The following is a 16,746-nucleotide window of genomic DNA, read 5'->3' on the forward strand; positions in this document are numbered from 1 at the left end:
GAGACAAAGAGAGACAGACAGAGAGAGGGGAAGAAAGAGAGAGACAGACAGACAGAGAGAAACAGGGGAAAGAGGGAAATAGTTGTAAGCACAATTTAGAAGAAAAAATGAGCACACACAGAGATACAAACAGGCAGAGACACAAAGACAAAGAGAGATAAAGGAATTAGAAATAGAGAAATGAAGACAGAGAAGAACAGAAAGAGGCAGAGACATAGAAAAAGAGGTAAAGAAACAAAATATTGACCTGCAGAGACAAATAAAGACAGATAGTGAGATACAGATATACAGAGAAAAAGCTCAATAAAGAAAGGAAGAGACGACAAGAAGCAAAGCACGAGACCCAGAGGGTTCCATTTCATACAACAAGCATTTGAGCACCTGTGTTCAATCAACCAATTACAGAGCATGGAAGCCCTTCCCCTCTTCCAGACACCCTGCTAAGAGTAGAAGATACAAAGAAAGGCACAAAAGAAAAACAAAGCCCAACAATGACAACAAAACAAATCCACCAGTTCCTGCCCTCGGGGAGTTCATACTTTAATGGGGAAGACAGCATTATATAAATCGGTACCTAAACTATAAATTCTGGTTGTATGGAAGGTTCCCTCTGAGTAGAAAGCAGAAGCAGCTGTGGGGATCTGTGAAGATCTCCTGGAGAAGGTGAGATTCAATTTGGATCTTCAAGGCCATCAGGAGAACTCAGATGCTGAGGTAATAAGGCGTGTGAGCATTGCAGGCGCGAGGGACAGTCAGACAAAGGCACGATGATGGGAGATGGGAATGATTATGTGTAAGGAGGAACAAGCAGAACAATATGCTTAGACTATGAAGAGCATAGAGAGGGGCTCAGATAGTAACAGGGGCCACCCACCTATATAACAGGATCCCGCAGGTTATAAATTGACTTAGTTTTAAAACTGTAACATTATCTGTGTTTCATTATATTTTGGGGGATTTTGTAAAGATTTCTCAGTTCCACTTGGTTTATGGCATGATCAGAAGTGTTGTGGGCTGCACATAGCCCAGGAGTGCTTCTAGAATACAGGGTGATGCTGGAGATTCCAGGCAATATTTGAGGTAATGAGGATCCAAAGATGAAAAACAATATGATAATTCCCCTCAAGGAGCGGGTGCTCTAATAGAACAGTTAGGACACGCATCCAAGTGGGGATGATCCAAACCTAGGTTTGTTGAGGGGAAGATAGAAGTCTGAAGAGAGAGGGATCAGCATCAGTTGGAAGGAAGAAGAAAGGCTCTATGGGGGAGGACATGATTGTATCAAGACATGAGGGACTTCAATAGATGGTAACGTAGGAGTAGATGACAACCACCAAAATGAGCCCTCCAGGGGAGGACGAAGAAGGATGAAATGGGCAATGTGTGTGGGGAATGTGTCTCCTTCAATAGACCGAGCTTCCTGAAAGCAAGGACTGACTTTTGCCTCTATGTATTCCTGGCACTTAGCACAGTGTCTGGCACGTAATATTAATAAGAAATGCTTCTTGTTTGACACAGTTCAGTTGATGGGGAAATTTCATGGCTGTGGATGGTGCTAAAAAAAGGACGCTGGAGACTCAGACTGTGAGGTCTATGAAGACCAAACTTAGGAGTTTTTGAAGCTAGAAAGGAGCCTCAGTATTTCTGAATTCACCATGAACATGACATACCCATTGAGTTTCATTTAATTTAAAGAACTCCTGAGATTGCTTGGTGGAAAGTAATAGTGGGGGAAGTGATTGCTTAACTGCCAAGGTGACCCAGTCAACATCTGGACAGCTCTAGTGGTTAAGAACATTTTCCTGAAGGAAAACCCAAAAGCCTCTCTGCACTTCTGGTCCCATTGCTCTTTGCTCTGCTCTTGTGGCCAAGCAGGACAAAGTTAATACTTTATCCCTCTGGCAGTCCTTGAAATACCTGAGGAAAGCTAACACCCCAAAGCAATCTTTCTGCCAGATCATATTTATACCCACAGAGAGCCAACTCCAGTCCTCCTGATCTTTATCTTGCCACTGAACCCAGATGGCTCTGGAGAAGGTGAGGCTGGTGACTTTGCACAGCCAGCACTCCTTCACTGAAAGCCAACTTACTTGCAAGTCATGGTATTACCTCCCTAATGCCATTTTTAATTTAAATCCATTTAAATCATTTAAATCCATAGCTCTTTGTCCTCTGTTCTTCCATCTAAATATCACCTGCCCCTTTTCTTCTACATGAAGGCTTTCCAGGTCTCCCAGGACTTCCTCCCAGAGAAAGTTTATCCACTATATATCTTGTTCAGGTATCAGTCTTGCATCTCTTCCCCATTAGAAAGTGAGCTCCTTGAGGGCAGGGTATGCTTTGGCTTTCCTTAGTTTCCCCAGTGCTTAGCCCACATTCAAGAAAAGCTTAAGAAATGTTTATTCACTGGCTGGTTACAACCTATTGAGGGGTCTCAAGGCCTTGTACCACCTTGGTTATCTTCCTTTAAGTTCCTGAAATGTGGTACCCAGAATTGAATGTCATATAACAACAAATAAAATAGATCATGCCCCTCCCTACCAGAGGGCAATCTGACTCTTCTGCCATTCTTGGATGCCAAATCACAATGTAGGTGAGAATTGATATTGGAGGCTACCAAATCCCCGAGTCTCCCCCGCCCCCAGAAAAAACCAAACAACTTTTCTAATCATAATGCCATCCACCATTTTTGCTCTGGGGTTCAAAAAATCAAGTGTGAAACTGAACATTTGTCAAGACATCCCTGACTTGTCAAATGCCCTCATAAACAATGGGTTACTCATCTGCGAGCCTTCTCAATTCTACACCACAAAAAGTCACACATATGCCCTTCTCTCCCTTCCCACAGCCACCACTGAGGTCAGGCCCTCATTGCCCCTCACCAAGACTATACAATCACATCCCCACTGGTGTCTTTGCTCCTCCCAATCCATCCCTGACATAGCTGCCCAGCTGAGTGCTCCAAAGCCCTGACCACCTGCCCTTTCCTAGCTAAAGAAACTCCAGGGACTGACTCTTGCCTCCATTACACCTTGAGAGACTTGGTCAACAGGGTTCTGACCCTCCTATTCCTCTTTATATACTCTTCATTGTAGTAAAGCTGATATTTTCTTTCTTACACTCAGTATTCAATCTCCTTTGTGCAGGCCATTTATCATCATCATCATCACCACTCTTTAGGCTTTGCAGAACTCTTTACACGTATTCCACCATTTTCTCCTCACAATAGCCCCAGGAAGTAGCTGCTTATAATGCTCATTTCACAGATGAGAAAACTGAGGGAGAAGTAAAGTTATTTTCTCAGGGTTGGTCACGTAGTGTCTGAAACTGGATTTGAATTCAAATCTCCCTGACTGTAAACCCAAAGCTCTACACAGTGTGCCGTCTAGCTGCCTTATGCTTTATGTGCTCCTTCTTCATCTCTGCCTTAGAATCCCTAGATTATGTCAAACCTCAGCTCAAGTGCGCCTACTGCCATAGTAGGCCCTTCCAGTGGACCCAGTCAAAATTAACTCATATTTATTTACTCAGAATAGATTTTTTTAATTAATTTGTTTGGACTCCCCTTCATATAATATAAGGTTTCATTTTTTGTCTTTGGGTCTCTCGTACCCAGAATTAATATTTGCATTGACATGTTCTGTGTATTTAAATTTCATCTTATTGAATATGACCTAGAGGTCTTGATTTTAAGTTTTTTTACAAGCCATGAAGGCTTTTTTGCATGGGAATACTGAAGTCAGATGCATTTATTGGAAAAAAGAAAGTAGAAGAGAGATATGGGAAAAGGGGAGAGAGAGAGAGGAAAAGAAAGAGAAACAGATAGATATAGTGAAACAGTGAAAGAAGAAGAGAGACAAGAAAAGCAGGCAGAGGAAGAGAAACATAGAGACAAAAGAGAAAAAGGAGGAAGAGAAAGAAGAAGAAAAATAGAAGAGAGAGAGGAAGAGTAGGGGAAGAGAGGGAGAAAGATAGAAGTAGGGAGGGTCAAAGAGAGACAGACAGACAGACAGACACAGAGAAGAAAGAGGAGGAGGAGGCAGGGAGAGAGAGAGATCCATTTCAAGTCCATAACTATTCAAGCTAACAGGTAGAGCTGTTAAAGAATGTATAGTCTTTCCATAGATTTATAAATGTACCAATCAGGAAAAATGAAATAAAAGATTGAGGATCATAAATGAATTTTAATAAAACTCATGTCCTACTTGGAGCATATTTACTGGCTCTCTAACTTGGTCACAATGATCTTTCCGAGTCTAGTTAAAGGCATCTTCTCAGCTAAAAACCATTCAAGCTCTACCATTATCTAATTCAATGACTTACAAAAAACAAACAAACAAACAAACAAACAAAAAAAAAAAAAAACAATATTTTTTCTTTTCTTCTCTCATATATTATTCTAGGAAAATTTGTTTTGGAAAATTAAGGGACAACTTAAAAATATCCAGTGGTATCCTTTTTTATTGAAGTTTTTTTATTTTCAAAACAGATACATGGATAATTTTTCACCATTGACCCTTGCAAAACCTTGTGTTCCAATTTCCTCCCCTTTCTCCCACCCTCTCCCCTACAGGGCAAGCAATCCAATATATGTTAAATATGGTAAAAAAAAAAATGTAAATCCAATTTGTGCATACATATTTATACAAACATTTGGCTGCACAAGAATCGGATCAAAATGGGTAAAAATGAGAAAGAAAATAAAATGCAAACAAACAACAACAAAAAGAGTGAAAATGCTCTGTTGCAATCCTCACTCAGTTCCCACAGTCCTCCCTATGGATACAGATGTTCTATGATATGATATTCTTTTATCTGTCTTTCAAATCAGATTAACATCACACACACACACACACACTCACACATACACTCATACACACACTCACACACATACACACACATACTCACACACACACATACACACACACTCATTCACACACATGCATATACACTCACACACACACACATACACACACACCCATGGTCAATTCATTAATGCCTTTAGCAACTATTTATTAAGTCCCTACCTTCTGTTGGACAGGCTCTCTTTGTACCAGAGACACCAAACAAACAAACAAAAAGCAGTCCCTGCCCTCAAGGAAATTCCATTCTACTTGATGGAAACTCCATGTACACAAAGGCAGAGGTCAGGACAACCTGATTCCCACTCTCCAATCACATTTCCATCTCTCCAAACCTGAAGGAAGTGCCAGCTCCACATAACAAAGCCGTCAGCTATGAGTGGCTTGAGTTTTTATCTTATTTTATTACTACTTTTTCTAACTTTGTAAGATAAACCATAGAGAGACAACAATAAATTAGGCCTCAGTTCATTGACAGAATGTCATAAATGATAAAGTAAAACACTATTTCTGTCTTCCTGAACAATCTGTGTCTTGGGCATATGTGGGTTATTCCAAGAATGGCATATTTCAAGAGTCAAAGACAACCTTTATTTTTGTGGCTGCCCCTCCCTAAGAAAAGCAAGCCCACCCAAAGCGATTATAAAAAAAGGGAAAATAATCCACATGCACAAAAACGTTTGTGGCAGCCCTTTATGTAGTGCCAAGGAACTGGAAACTAAGTGGATGCCCATCAGCTGGAGAATGGCTGAATAAGTGATGGGATGTGAATTTATGGGATATTCTGTAAAAAAAAAAATGATCAGCAGGATGATTTCAGAAAGGTCTAGAGAGACTTATATGAACTGATACTGAGTGAAGTGAGTAGAACCAAGAGAATATTGTACACAGCAACAGCAAGATTATGTGATGTTCAACTGGGATGGATTTGGCTCTTTTCAACAATGAGATGATTCAGGATAATTCCAATAGACTTGAGATGGAGAGAACCACCTGCATCCAAGGAGAGAACTGAATGTGGAGCACAACATGGTATTTTTGCCTTTTTTGTTGTTGTTTGCTTGCTTTGTTTTTTCTTTCTCCTTTTTTTTTTGTTTTTGAATTTATTTTTCTTATGTGGTACAATAAACGTGGAAATACGTTTAGAACTGCACATGCTTAGCTTATATTGGATTGTTTGCTATCTAGGAAAGGAGGTGGAGGAAGGTAGGGAGAAAAATCTGGAACACAAGGTTTTGCAAAGGTGAATGTTGAAAACTACCTTTGTATGTATTTGGAAAATAAAAACTTTTTTTTTTAATTTTTAATGTTTTATATATATATATATAAAGAACAACTAAAAAAAAGAAGCACAGACTTAAATTCTTATCTGAGTTATCTCAATCTTTGTAATGAAGGGAAGGTATGGGGGATTCTTTAACACAGAAGGATTCAATTGCCATAGGTAGTCAGTCATCAGCAGCCAATAAAAATTTTAAAAGAAACATGGGCTGATATTGTCAATTAAGCCAAAAGTTCTGTCCCTCGCATCCTTGAATACCCTTGCAACTAAAAACAGTGTCTAAAGTTGCCTTAAAAAGAGATAGAAAAAACACAGCATGAAAGAAAGGACACTGAATCTGGATCTGAAGAGTGAAAGACTGAAGAGTGAGTTCCATCCCTGCCATGAACTTAGCTATATGACCTTCGCTGACTTAGCTTAACATACAAACTTCAGTGTCCTTTATTAAGTGAAAATTATAACAAACACAATAGCTACCTCTAGGAGCAATGTATTAATGCAATGATGAGGCAGGGTTTGCATGTTGTGTATGTTATAAATAAATATGTATATACAGACATATGTATATATGTACATCTCCTATATATGGGCATATATGCATGCATTACACAGACATAGAAATAAAGATTCATATATAGGTATCTATATAGACATAGATTGATGTACTTCTCTATATTTCTATATGTATATATGGTTTCATATGTTTACATACATATTTATATCTATAGTTATTTATTGTTATCTCTACTTCCATCTCCATCTCGTCACTCAATTCTACTCTGGTTGATATAAAATCAACTACTGCTCTATCCACTTTTTGCAGAGTAGATTTGTTCTTTAAACATTGTGTGTAGATGGAAGTTTGAAAATCAATGCAGACTATTTTGATTGATGACAGGGAAAGAATCTACGGGATGATGGTTTCTGGAAATTGCTAGTGGTGAAACAAGAAAACATCGATAAGACACAAAAATAAAAATCCAATTATTCTGTTATATACATTAGCAGAGCTCACTGTTTTTAGCATGGATTTTTAATCTGGGTTCTATGAACTTTTTTTAATATTTTGAAAACCACATTTCAATATAATTTAATATCATTTCAAAATCTGGTGTATTTTTTAAACATTTAAATCCAATTATTCCAGGAAGAAGCCTGATGGGCCTCCCTAGACTGCCCAAGGAGTAGGTGACACTGAAAGAGTTAAAAACTCCTAGTTTACAAGAACTCTACAAGAAATCCTCTAATAACCTGAAGAATCCATTTCATAGATGATCACTTACATATTTTGTAAGCATATGGATTAAGTAAGAGGCAAGAAGTGGGTTTCAATCCTGCTTCTGATTGATGCCAGTCGTGGGACCTCAGGTATGGCAATTAGTCCCACCAGTCAACTGAAAACCTCAATTACAAAGCAGCTGCTGACCTTAATTGGTAGAGGAAGTTTCCACATGTGGAGTTCCTACATCAAGGAAATCGTAGGTCCTAACCCAATCCTAGCACCCAAAAATAGGGTGATAAAATAGCTAGAGAAATCTCCAGTTTAACAAGATATTGTTCTTACTTTTCTGGATTGTGCCTACAATTAAGAACCTTTGTTCTTGATCCGGATCTATGAACTGTTTATTCTCTTTTAAAAATATATTTTGAAACCTGCACGGATTTTCTTTTTAATTTTCTCTCATATACTTAAAACATATTTGTAAGAAGGGATCTTCAGACTTCACCAGTCTGTCAAAGGAAACTAAAGAGCCCTGCTTAAAAAAACAAACAAACAAACAAAAAACCCTCAGGATAAAACTGATTTTCTTTATTCATTTTCTGTTAAAATTTTCTATTTTTGTTTTTTTAGAAAAAAGTAAACATGAACGTTAATCATTTCCATTTTCTGCTCCCCAGATTGGAACTGTAAGTAGAAAAAGGGAAATGATAACAGGGACCAGGAATTTCATTAGTGGAGAGAATTCTTGGGATGAGACTCCCGTCACCAATTCAAGTCAGCTTCTCCTCTCCAACTGAGTCTTAAAGAATTTTCTTGGCATTGAGTGTGTCTCCAATAGCCCCAAGCCAGCCCCAGAGCCTGAATCTTGAAGCCCCAATGTTCTGGCTCAAAAGCTACCTGTCTATTTATTATGACAAACTTCAAACAAAGCAGAACTAGGAGATAAAAAGGTATCAATATCACCATGATCATTATCATCAGTGGCATATATAGCAAATAGTAAGTGTGTCTAAGGTAGGATTTGAACTCAGGCCTGCTGTCCAGGCAGCTGTCTTCAAGATCATGTCATATGGGAGTCACTTGAAATAAGTGAGGCTTGAAACAACTGAGGGCATGAATGCTCTCAGGCTAAAAGAGGGATTCTTTTTTTGGTTGTTGTTGTTGGTTCATTTTCTTTTTTTCCCCCTATGGACCAGGAGGAAGTTGTATGAAGTCTCAATGCCAGAAAAAACTTCCTAATCATGAGAGCTGGCCCCAAGTAGAATGGGCCACTTGGAAAGATGGTGGGTTCCCCATCTTTGGAGGTCTTCAACAGAGACCAGATGGTCACTTGAGTGTGTTGTAGTGGAGATTCTTTCGGGATGGATACTAAGGTCCAGTTCAACTCTGAGATTCTGTGGTTTTGTGTGTGATGGATCAGGAACAATCCCCAAAAGTCATGGGACCATGCACGTGGAAACAATCAGAGCTCAGAGAATACAGAGACTAACAGGACTCCCCCATACACATACACATACACACACACACACACACACACACATACACCACACAAAAGAAACAATCAACTCCTAATTCCAACACAGGTTAATATGTTTCAGATCAAATCTGGCTTTAATTTAATCCTGCTGAAAGGCACTAAGCCTGGGGCAGGGCCCTGACCTAAAGCTGGATGCATGTAATGCTTGGATGCTTTTTAACCTTTGGGATTGTACAATGTAATTTCATCACTTATAATGAGGGTTTTGACCTCTTGAGCTTCTTAATGGAGGGCCTGTACACAGGAGGTCATTATGCTCAACAAAAGCTGGACCAGTGGAGAGCTGCCATTGCAGCTTGGTATACCACATCGCTGCCATTTTTTTTTTTTTCATCTAGCCAATGGTTTTGCACTCATATTATAAAGGCTCAAGGATAGGAGGGTTCTTAAGGCCCTTATAGTCCAAAAATCTATTGTCCTTTATCTTCTCTTTTAGGATAAGCTCAAGAGTGTCCAGAAAGAGCAACCTGCATGGTAATGGGTTTGAAGTCCATAACCTATGAAAAAATATGAAAGATCCATCTATATTTAGCCTGGAAAAGAAAAACCTCAGAGAAGATTTCAGTCTTTTTCAGAGTATTTCAATGGTTGACATGTTGAGAGAAATTGGGCTTGTTTTCTTCTTGGCTACAGAAGGCAAAATAAAGAGCAATGGGGATGTCAAGAGGAAAAACTCTTAACAACTATGGCCATCCCAAAATGCAATGGGTTACTTTGGGAGGCAGTGGTCTCTTTATCCTGGAAGTTTCAGCAAAATGGCAGAGCGGACAGAGCCCTGAGCCCAGAGTCAGGAAGACCTGCATTCAGATCTGCCCTTGGATACTTACTAAGTTTTGTGACCCTGGTTAAGTCATTTAATTGTTTGTCTCTGAGTCCTCAACTGTAAAATGAACTAGAAAAGGAAATGGTAAACTACTTCAGTATGTTTGCTAAGAAAACCCGAAAAGTTTTCTTTACCCCGAAAAGGGGTAATAATAAAGAGTCAGACATGAGTGAAATGACTCAACAACAACAGCTTCAAACAAAAACCAGATGGCTATTTATGTGGTATGTATGCTGAATTGGGGATTTTTATTCAGGTGTGGGTCAGACTCAGTGGCCCCTGAAGTCCCTCCCCATTCTGAAATACCCTTATGCCCACAAGATGCTTCTCTGGAGATGGCAGTGCACCGTGATTCTCAGAGACAGCCTCTTGGTCTCTCCTCGGGAGAAATGCTTCCAGTGATGAAGAACTCAAAACTACGCAAAGCATTTAGTGCCATATTAGACACTTTGAGCTGTTTGAAAGTCATTTCTTTGGTCAAACCAAAACAGGCTTACTTCCTAATTTCTAGTTGTGAGGAGATACTAGCTCTGTCCTCTTGAACCAAGCAGACTGAGCTGGGTCCCTGGGCAACATGATCATGATCTATCGAGGATTCCTGAAAGTAGAGATCAATGGAAAGAGAGCTACACTTGACCAATATATGAGCAGAATATGTACCTGAAATTTCCTTAGATATAATATCTTGCATATAGTAAGTAATAAGTGTATTATTTATTATTAATATTAATTATTTAATTTTAAACATCTATTTTAATCTAATTATTTATTTATATAAAATCATATATATATAAATTAATTTAATTATTTAATATTTATAAGAAATAAATACTATTTTCAGTATTTATTTAATATTTATCATTTAATATTATTTAATATTTGCATTTATTTATTTAATATTAATATTTGATTCATTTATTAAACTGTTTATTATTTATTTTTTCTTTTAATATTTATTATTAAATTACTTAAATTATTTATTGTTTAATATTTATCATTTTATTATTTATTTAATATTAGTTGTTTATTATTTAATGTTAGTATTATTGATAAAAATAAATAGTTTTCAATGTTCAATAAATCCTTTTTTTTTACATTTACTCATGTTTATAGAATTTTCTCTCTACTGATTTGTGCCTCTTGGCCTCCTTGGCTTGCTTCAGGTCTCAGGTAAAATCCAGGATCCTACAAGAAGCCTTTCCTGATTTCCCTCAATACCAATGTCTTCCTTCCATTGGTTCTCTCTAATTTATCTTATTTATACATGGTTGCCTGCATCTTGTCTTTGGCCAGACAGGAAGCTCTTTGGGGCAATATATTTCTTTCTTTGGTATACTCATCCTTTAGCAAAGTGCTTGGCACATAGTACTTAAGAAGTACTTGTTGACTCATTTTAACTTCAAAAAGAGTCAGCATGGGATACTAGGAAGATCCAGGGAGATCTAGATCTGATTTTAAGCCCTCCTTCAAACACGTAGTAGCTTTGTAACCATGAGCAAGTCACAACTTCTCTGAGACTCAGTTTTTTTTTTTTTTCTGTAAAATAGAATTGGACTTGATAGCCTCTAAAGTCCCTCCTAATATAAGAACTTTATGATATGATTGTTTGATCAGGGACTAGAATATATGTTCTTATCAGAACAGAGACCTGAGCTTCTTCTTTCCCTAGAACATTTGGCTTCAAGGAAAATTCTTCATCATCAGCGCATGGAGAGCACGAATAACACTAGAACCAGTCCTTTAACTTGAGACAAAGATCTTTCATGAGACCCCATTTGGAGGTCTCTGGTCTATTCAAATATAAAATCCTGTTTGGGAGAAGCTAGATGATGCAGGGGATAGAGCACTGGCCCTGAATTCAAGAACACTTGACTTTAAATCTGGCCTCAGAGTGTTAACACTTCCTATCTGTGTAATATTGAGGAAGTCACTTAACCCCAGGTGCCTCTAAAAAATCCTGTTTGGCTTTTGAAGTCTTTGACACCCTGACCTTTCCTATATTTCCAGTTTCATAACTTTCCACATACTCCACAATATAGTGATATTATTCTTTTTGTTGTTCCTCACAAAATATTCCATCTCCCAACTCCATTTTTTCCTGAATGCCCCCATTGGCCAGAATGTTTTCCTTCCCCTTTCATCTCTTATAAAATCCCTGACTTCTTTCCAGAACCAACTCAAAACCCACTTTCTACAGGAGGCCTTTCCTGGTTCCTTTCTTGCCCCATCCCTCACTTGGGCCTTTTCACTGATATTCCTTTCCATCAATTCTATAACACATCTACCAAATATTTTTGTACATTGTCTTGTAATATAATTGTCTTGCAATTAGAATGATAGTTTCTTAAAGTTAAGAACTGAGTTTATTTTCCTTTTCTTTGTAGTCCCAGCTCTTAACACAACTCTAGGCATGTAAAAGATGCTTTTTGACTCATCAAGTTCTAGGTATCATATTTTGAGAAGGACATTGACAAAGGTGGTATGTTCAAAAGGGGGCAAACAGGATGGGAAGCCATTGAAGTTCAGGACTGAGAGGGATAAGAAGATGAAACTAGGATTGATTAAACCAGAGAAGATAGGACCTAGAGGAGGAAGAACAAAATGTCTATTTTCAAGTTTTAAGGGCTATTACATGGAAGAGGAAATAGAAATATTCAGAATGGATCTAGAAGGGGAAAAAAAAAAAAGGACCAATGGCAATCATTGGAGGTACTCAAATAGAAGCCAGATGATCAGATGGAAAGAATTCCTCTTCAGATACAAGTAAGAAGGGATGAACTTTGAAATTCATTTCAATTTTGGTGAGTCCCAGTTCTGTCAATGCTTTAAATGATGGTAGATTTCCCAGATCAGGCCCAAAGTCTATTTAACCCATAATAAACCACTCAAGGATCTTTATTACTTTTCCTTTATCCCTGAGCCTTGTCATCTCACCTACCACTGAAACCTAAGGACCACCCAGTTTTTCTATCCACCTAACCCTTCTATCCAGCTAACCCTTGTAAATCTATTGTTTCTCCCAATTAGAGCAACAGATTCTTGAGAATAAGGACTGACTCAATTTTCTATTTGTACTTCTAGCATTTAGCATAATGCTCAATACTCAAAAAGCCCACAGTAAATCATTTTCCATCAATTCATGCATTTTTTATCTCTCCATGTCCACTACACACACACACATCCCCACCTACACATACCCTATATATCCAATTTCTATTCATCTTTCAAAATTCATCTCAGATGCTGTTTGCAAAGCCTCTATAATGCCCCAACCAGAAAACTTTTCTGTCTGATCTGAATTTTAAAAACTATATAATGCACAAATATCCATTGATCTTTTGTATGGAGAGCTCTCTCCGAAGTGCTAATAGATTACAAAATAAATCGCTCCTGGAGGAGTAAGGAAAATGTACTATATCTACAAATAATAATACAATATAATGCTAAAAATTATATAGAATAAGTGCTCCAATGTGTCGGAAACAAAATACTATTAAAGATCTAGGGGTGAGTGGACCTTAGCACCTACAGGGTGTGTGGGAAGGAAAGGGATGGGATGGAATTAAGAACGGCATGTTTTAACAATGTTCTGGTGTGGGGTTGCACAGAACGGCTAAATGAATGGCATCCATCTTATTTTTACCTTCTTGGTTAACTGGCAATGGCCGAAACTGCTTATCCAAGACAACCAGTGAGCATGTGGCGTCAAAACCAAGTCCTCGAATCCGAGTAGCATCTATCCCCTCTACCACTTTCTGTAAAAGATAAAATGCACCTGAATCAGATGGACCTGTACCTGTGATCATTATACATGAAGTGTGCTCAAGAATCTTTGCAAGAGTTCCTGCTTCCTCTTGCATAAAATGTACAACTACTCATTCAAAATATAAAGTCCTTAAGAATGAGGCTTTAATACTTCCTTTTCTGGACTGATATTGTTTTACTTCCCTCAATATACTCTATATCATGGTCAAGCAAGTTTGTGCTCTTAAAAATTGACAATTTATGACTATAACACATTGGTAACTTTTTTATCATTCAATCAAAAAGGATTTATTAATTATTATCTACAAACTTGCTTTCAAGGAGCTTCTGCCGTATTAGTATAAAGAATTTGTGGAGGCAGCTAGGTGGCACAGTGGATAGAGCATCAGCCCTGAAGTCAGGAGGACCAGTTCAAATCTGGTTTCAGAAACAACACTTTCTAGCTGTGTGACTCTGGGCAAGTCACTTAGCCCCAATTGGCTCAGCAAAAAAAAAGAAAAAAAAGGAAGGAAGGGAGGGAGGGAAGGAGGAAGAATTTGTGCACAAAAGACTTTATAAACAAAATACACAAAATAGATTCAAAGGGAAATAAATTTTGACAGAGGGGAGCAGGAAAGCCCTCATCTAGTTGGCACTAATTTGAGTTTTGAAGAAAGGTAGGGATTCTAAGTAACAAAAGAAAGGAAGAAATAGCTTGTAGGCATGGAGAATAAGAGGGGAAAAATATGTATTTTCAGGGATATGTATAAGAAACTAGAAGGTCAGTTTACTTGGACCATTGGGTGGGAGATGACAAGAATACATAGCAAGCCTGGAAGGTAGACTGGGATCAGGTTGTGAAAGGCTTTATATAACAGAGAAAAAGATATTTAGTCCTAGAGGACAGAGGGAACTACTAGAGATGGTTTTCACTGATTTTTATGGATAAATTTTGTTTCCATATTATCTAGATTTCTCCTTTTGGGGGATTTCATGACTATAAGGAATGATGTCCAGAGAGCTAAACTTTATGGAAAAGGTTGTTTGTTTATTTGTTTTAAGAAAAAAAGACACCAAAAAAATTGATATCATGAAAAAACATAGGAAATTTGCAATTTTCCCCATCCATGACTACAACCAGTAGAACTGCAAAGGAGCTAATGAAGGGAACTTCTTGTTTGGGCCCAAATTGGTTCTCTCTGGGTTTGCAAACTTCATTAATTATTTTCACCTGTGTAGTTTATGAAGAAAGGAACTGATTTTTACTTTAGGAACATCACTCTGATTTCTTAATGGAAGTGGATTTTAGAGGGGAGAGTCTGAGACATAGACACCAGTTAAGGAAAGAATGAATGGGAACCTGAAGCAGGGAAATAGCTGGGAGATAGTGGAAAGAAAGAATAAGTTTCCCAAGATGCTATTGGGATAGAAAAGACAAGATTTAATATCTGATGTTTACATAATGTTTTCTCACAATAACACAATGCCTTGGGACTCAGTACATACTTGTTGACTGACTGATTTATTTTTTGTCACTTTGGTCTTTATATCCCTAGCACATAGTAGTCAGTTAATAACTCCTTGTTAAAAAAAAAATGAATATTGCCACCCAATATATCTGCAAAAACTTATTAGTCACTTGTCTTTGTATCTTTTTCCATTCCTTTCTCTGTTTATAACTATGAGCAAGCAACATTTTGTTGAACCATTCTGGAAAAAATCAAATAAAATGAAGGAAACAAGCATTTATTAAATATCTACAATGTGCTAGGCATAAAACAACTAGGTGGCACAGTGGATAAAGCGCCAAACCTGAAGGGAGAGAGATTCATCTTCCCGACTTCAAATCTTTATGTCTCCAAGCAAGTCACTTTTTTTTAAATAACTTTTTATTGACAGAATCCATGCCAGGGTAATTTTTTTACAACATTATCCCTTCCACTCACTTCTGTTCCAATTTTTCCCCTCCCTCCCTCCACCCTCTCCCCTAGATGGCAAGCAGTCCCATATATATTAAATATGTTGCAGTATATCCTAGATACAATATATGTATGCAGAGCTGAACAGTTCTCTTGTTGCACAGGGAGAATTGAATTCAGAAGGTATAAATAACCTGGGAAGAAAAACAAAAATGCAAATAGTTTACATTCATTTCCCAGTGTTCTTTCTTTGGGTGTAGCTGCTTCTGTCCATCATTGATCAATTGAAACTGAGTTAGGTCTCTGTCAAAGAAATCCCCTTCCATCAGAATACATCTTCATACAGTATTGTTGCCAGGCAAGTCCTTAATCCTGTTTGCCTCAGTTTCCTGAGTTGGAAAAGGAAATGGCAAAACACTCCAGTGTCTTTGCCAAACAAACTCCAAAAGGGTGATTTGACTAAAATTACTGAACTCCAGCAACAACAACAAAACGTGCCAGGCATTCTGATGAGGGTTTTACAGATGTAAATGTTGAACTGGAAGAGATCTTAGAGACTTCATTTTGCTGATGGGCAAACTGAGGCTTAGAGGGATAAGTTTCTGCCCAGTGTCATACAGGTGATAAGTATAGGACCTGAACTCCAGTTGAACACTACCAAATCTGGAGCTATCCACGGTACTAAAGTGCTATATGCACCCCCATTTTATAACTGAGGAAACTGAGGCAAAAACAGAGGTTAAATAACTTGCCCTAGGTTACACCGCCAATGAGTATCAAGGTCCAAATTTGACTCTAATGTACTAGTTACTGGCCTCTGTGATGCTTCAATGGGCACATTTTACCCTATAATTTGCTAATACAACAAAAAGTATTCTGATAAATAGTTTGATATACATGTATGTACATATACACAAACATAGGCACACAAATACACACATACACACTTAATGTGTGTATATATGCATGTAAATGTGTGTGCACATATATGTAAGTATATATGTGTGTGTGTTGTTCTTTCGTTCTTGTCTTAGATTTTCTGTGCACATACACCTGATAATGTGATTGATGAGTTACTCGGTATAAATGGTTTAGAATGTTCTCTGATCAAATAGAGCTTCTTGCTAGCATGGATGGTTTTATTCTTTTTATTTGTAGTCCCATCATCTTTCCCAGAATCTGACTTATAGTAGGCATCTTAAAAATGCTTATTTATTGATTAATAATCTTTTTAAGCTTTAAAAACAAAAGGCTGGGGCCTATTTGGAGGAATATTGGGTCATCTGGTACATGGGTCTTCACTCAGTCATTCAATAAACATTTGCTAAGCACTTATTATGGGGTAGGATCGTTTTGG

General features: G+C 37.8%; 1 protein-coding gene across 1 annotated transcript in view; it reads right to left on the reverse strand.

The window, feature by feature from the left end:
• FGGY (FGGY carbohydrate kinase domain containing) overlaps positions 1-16,746 on the reverse strand; it is a 518,439-nt gene that overhangs the window by 479,186 nt on the left and 22,507 nt on the right. Inside the window, 1 exon segment of the mRNA XM_051999569.1 lies at positions 13,370-13,481. Within this exon segment, the coding sequence (XP_051855529.1) occupies positions 13,370-13,481 (112 nt within the window).

This window comes from Antechinus flavipes, chromosome 4 (assembly GCF_016432865.1).
Source record: "Antechinus flavipes isolate AdamAnt ecotype Samford, QLD, Australia chromosome 4, AdamAnt_v2, whole genome shotgun sequence".
NCBI lineage: Eukaryota > Metazoa > Chordata > Mammalia > Dasyuromorphia > Dasyuridae > Antechinus > Antechinus flavipes.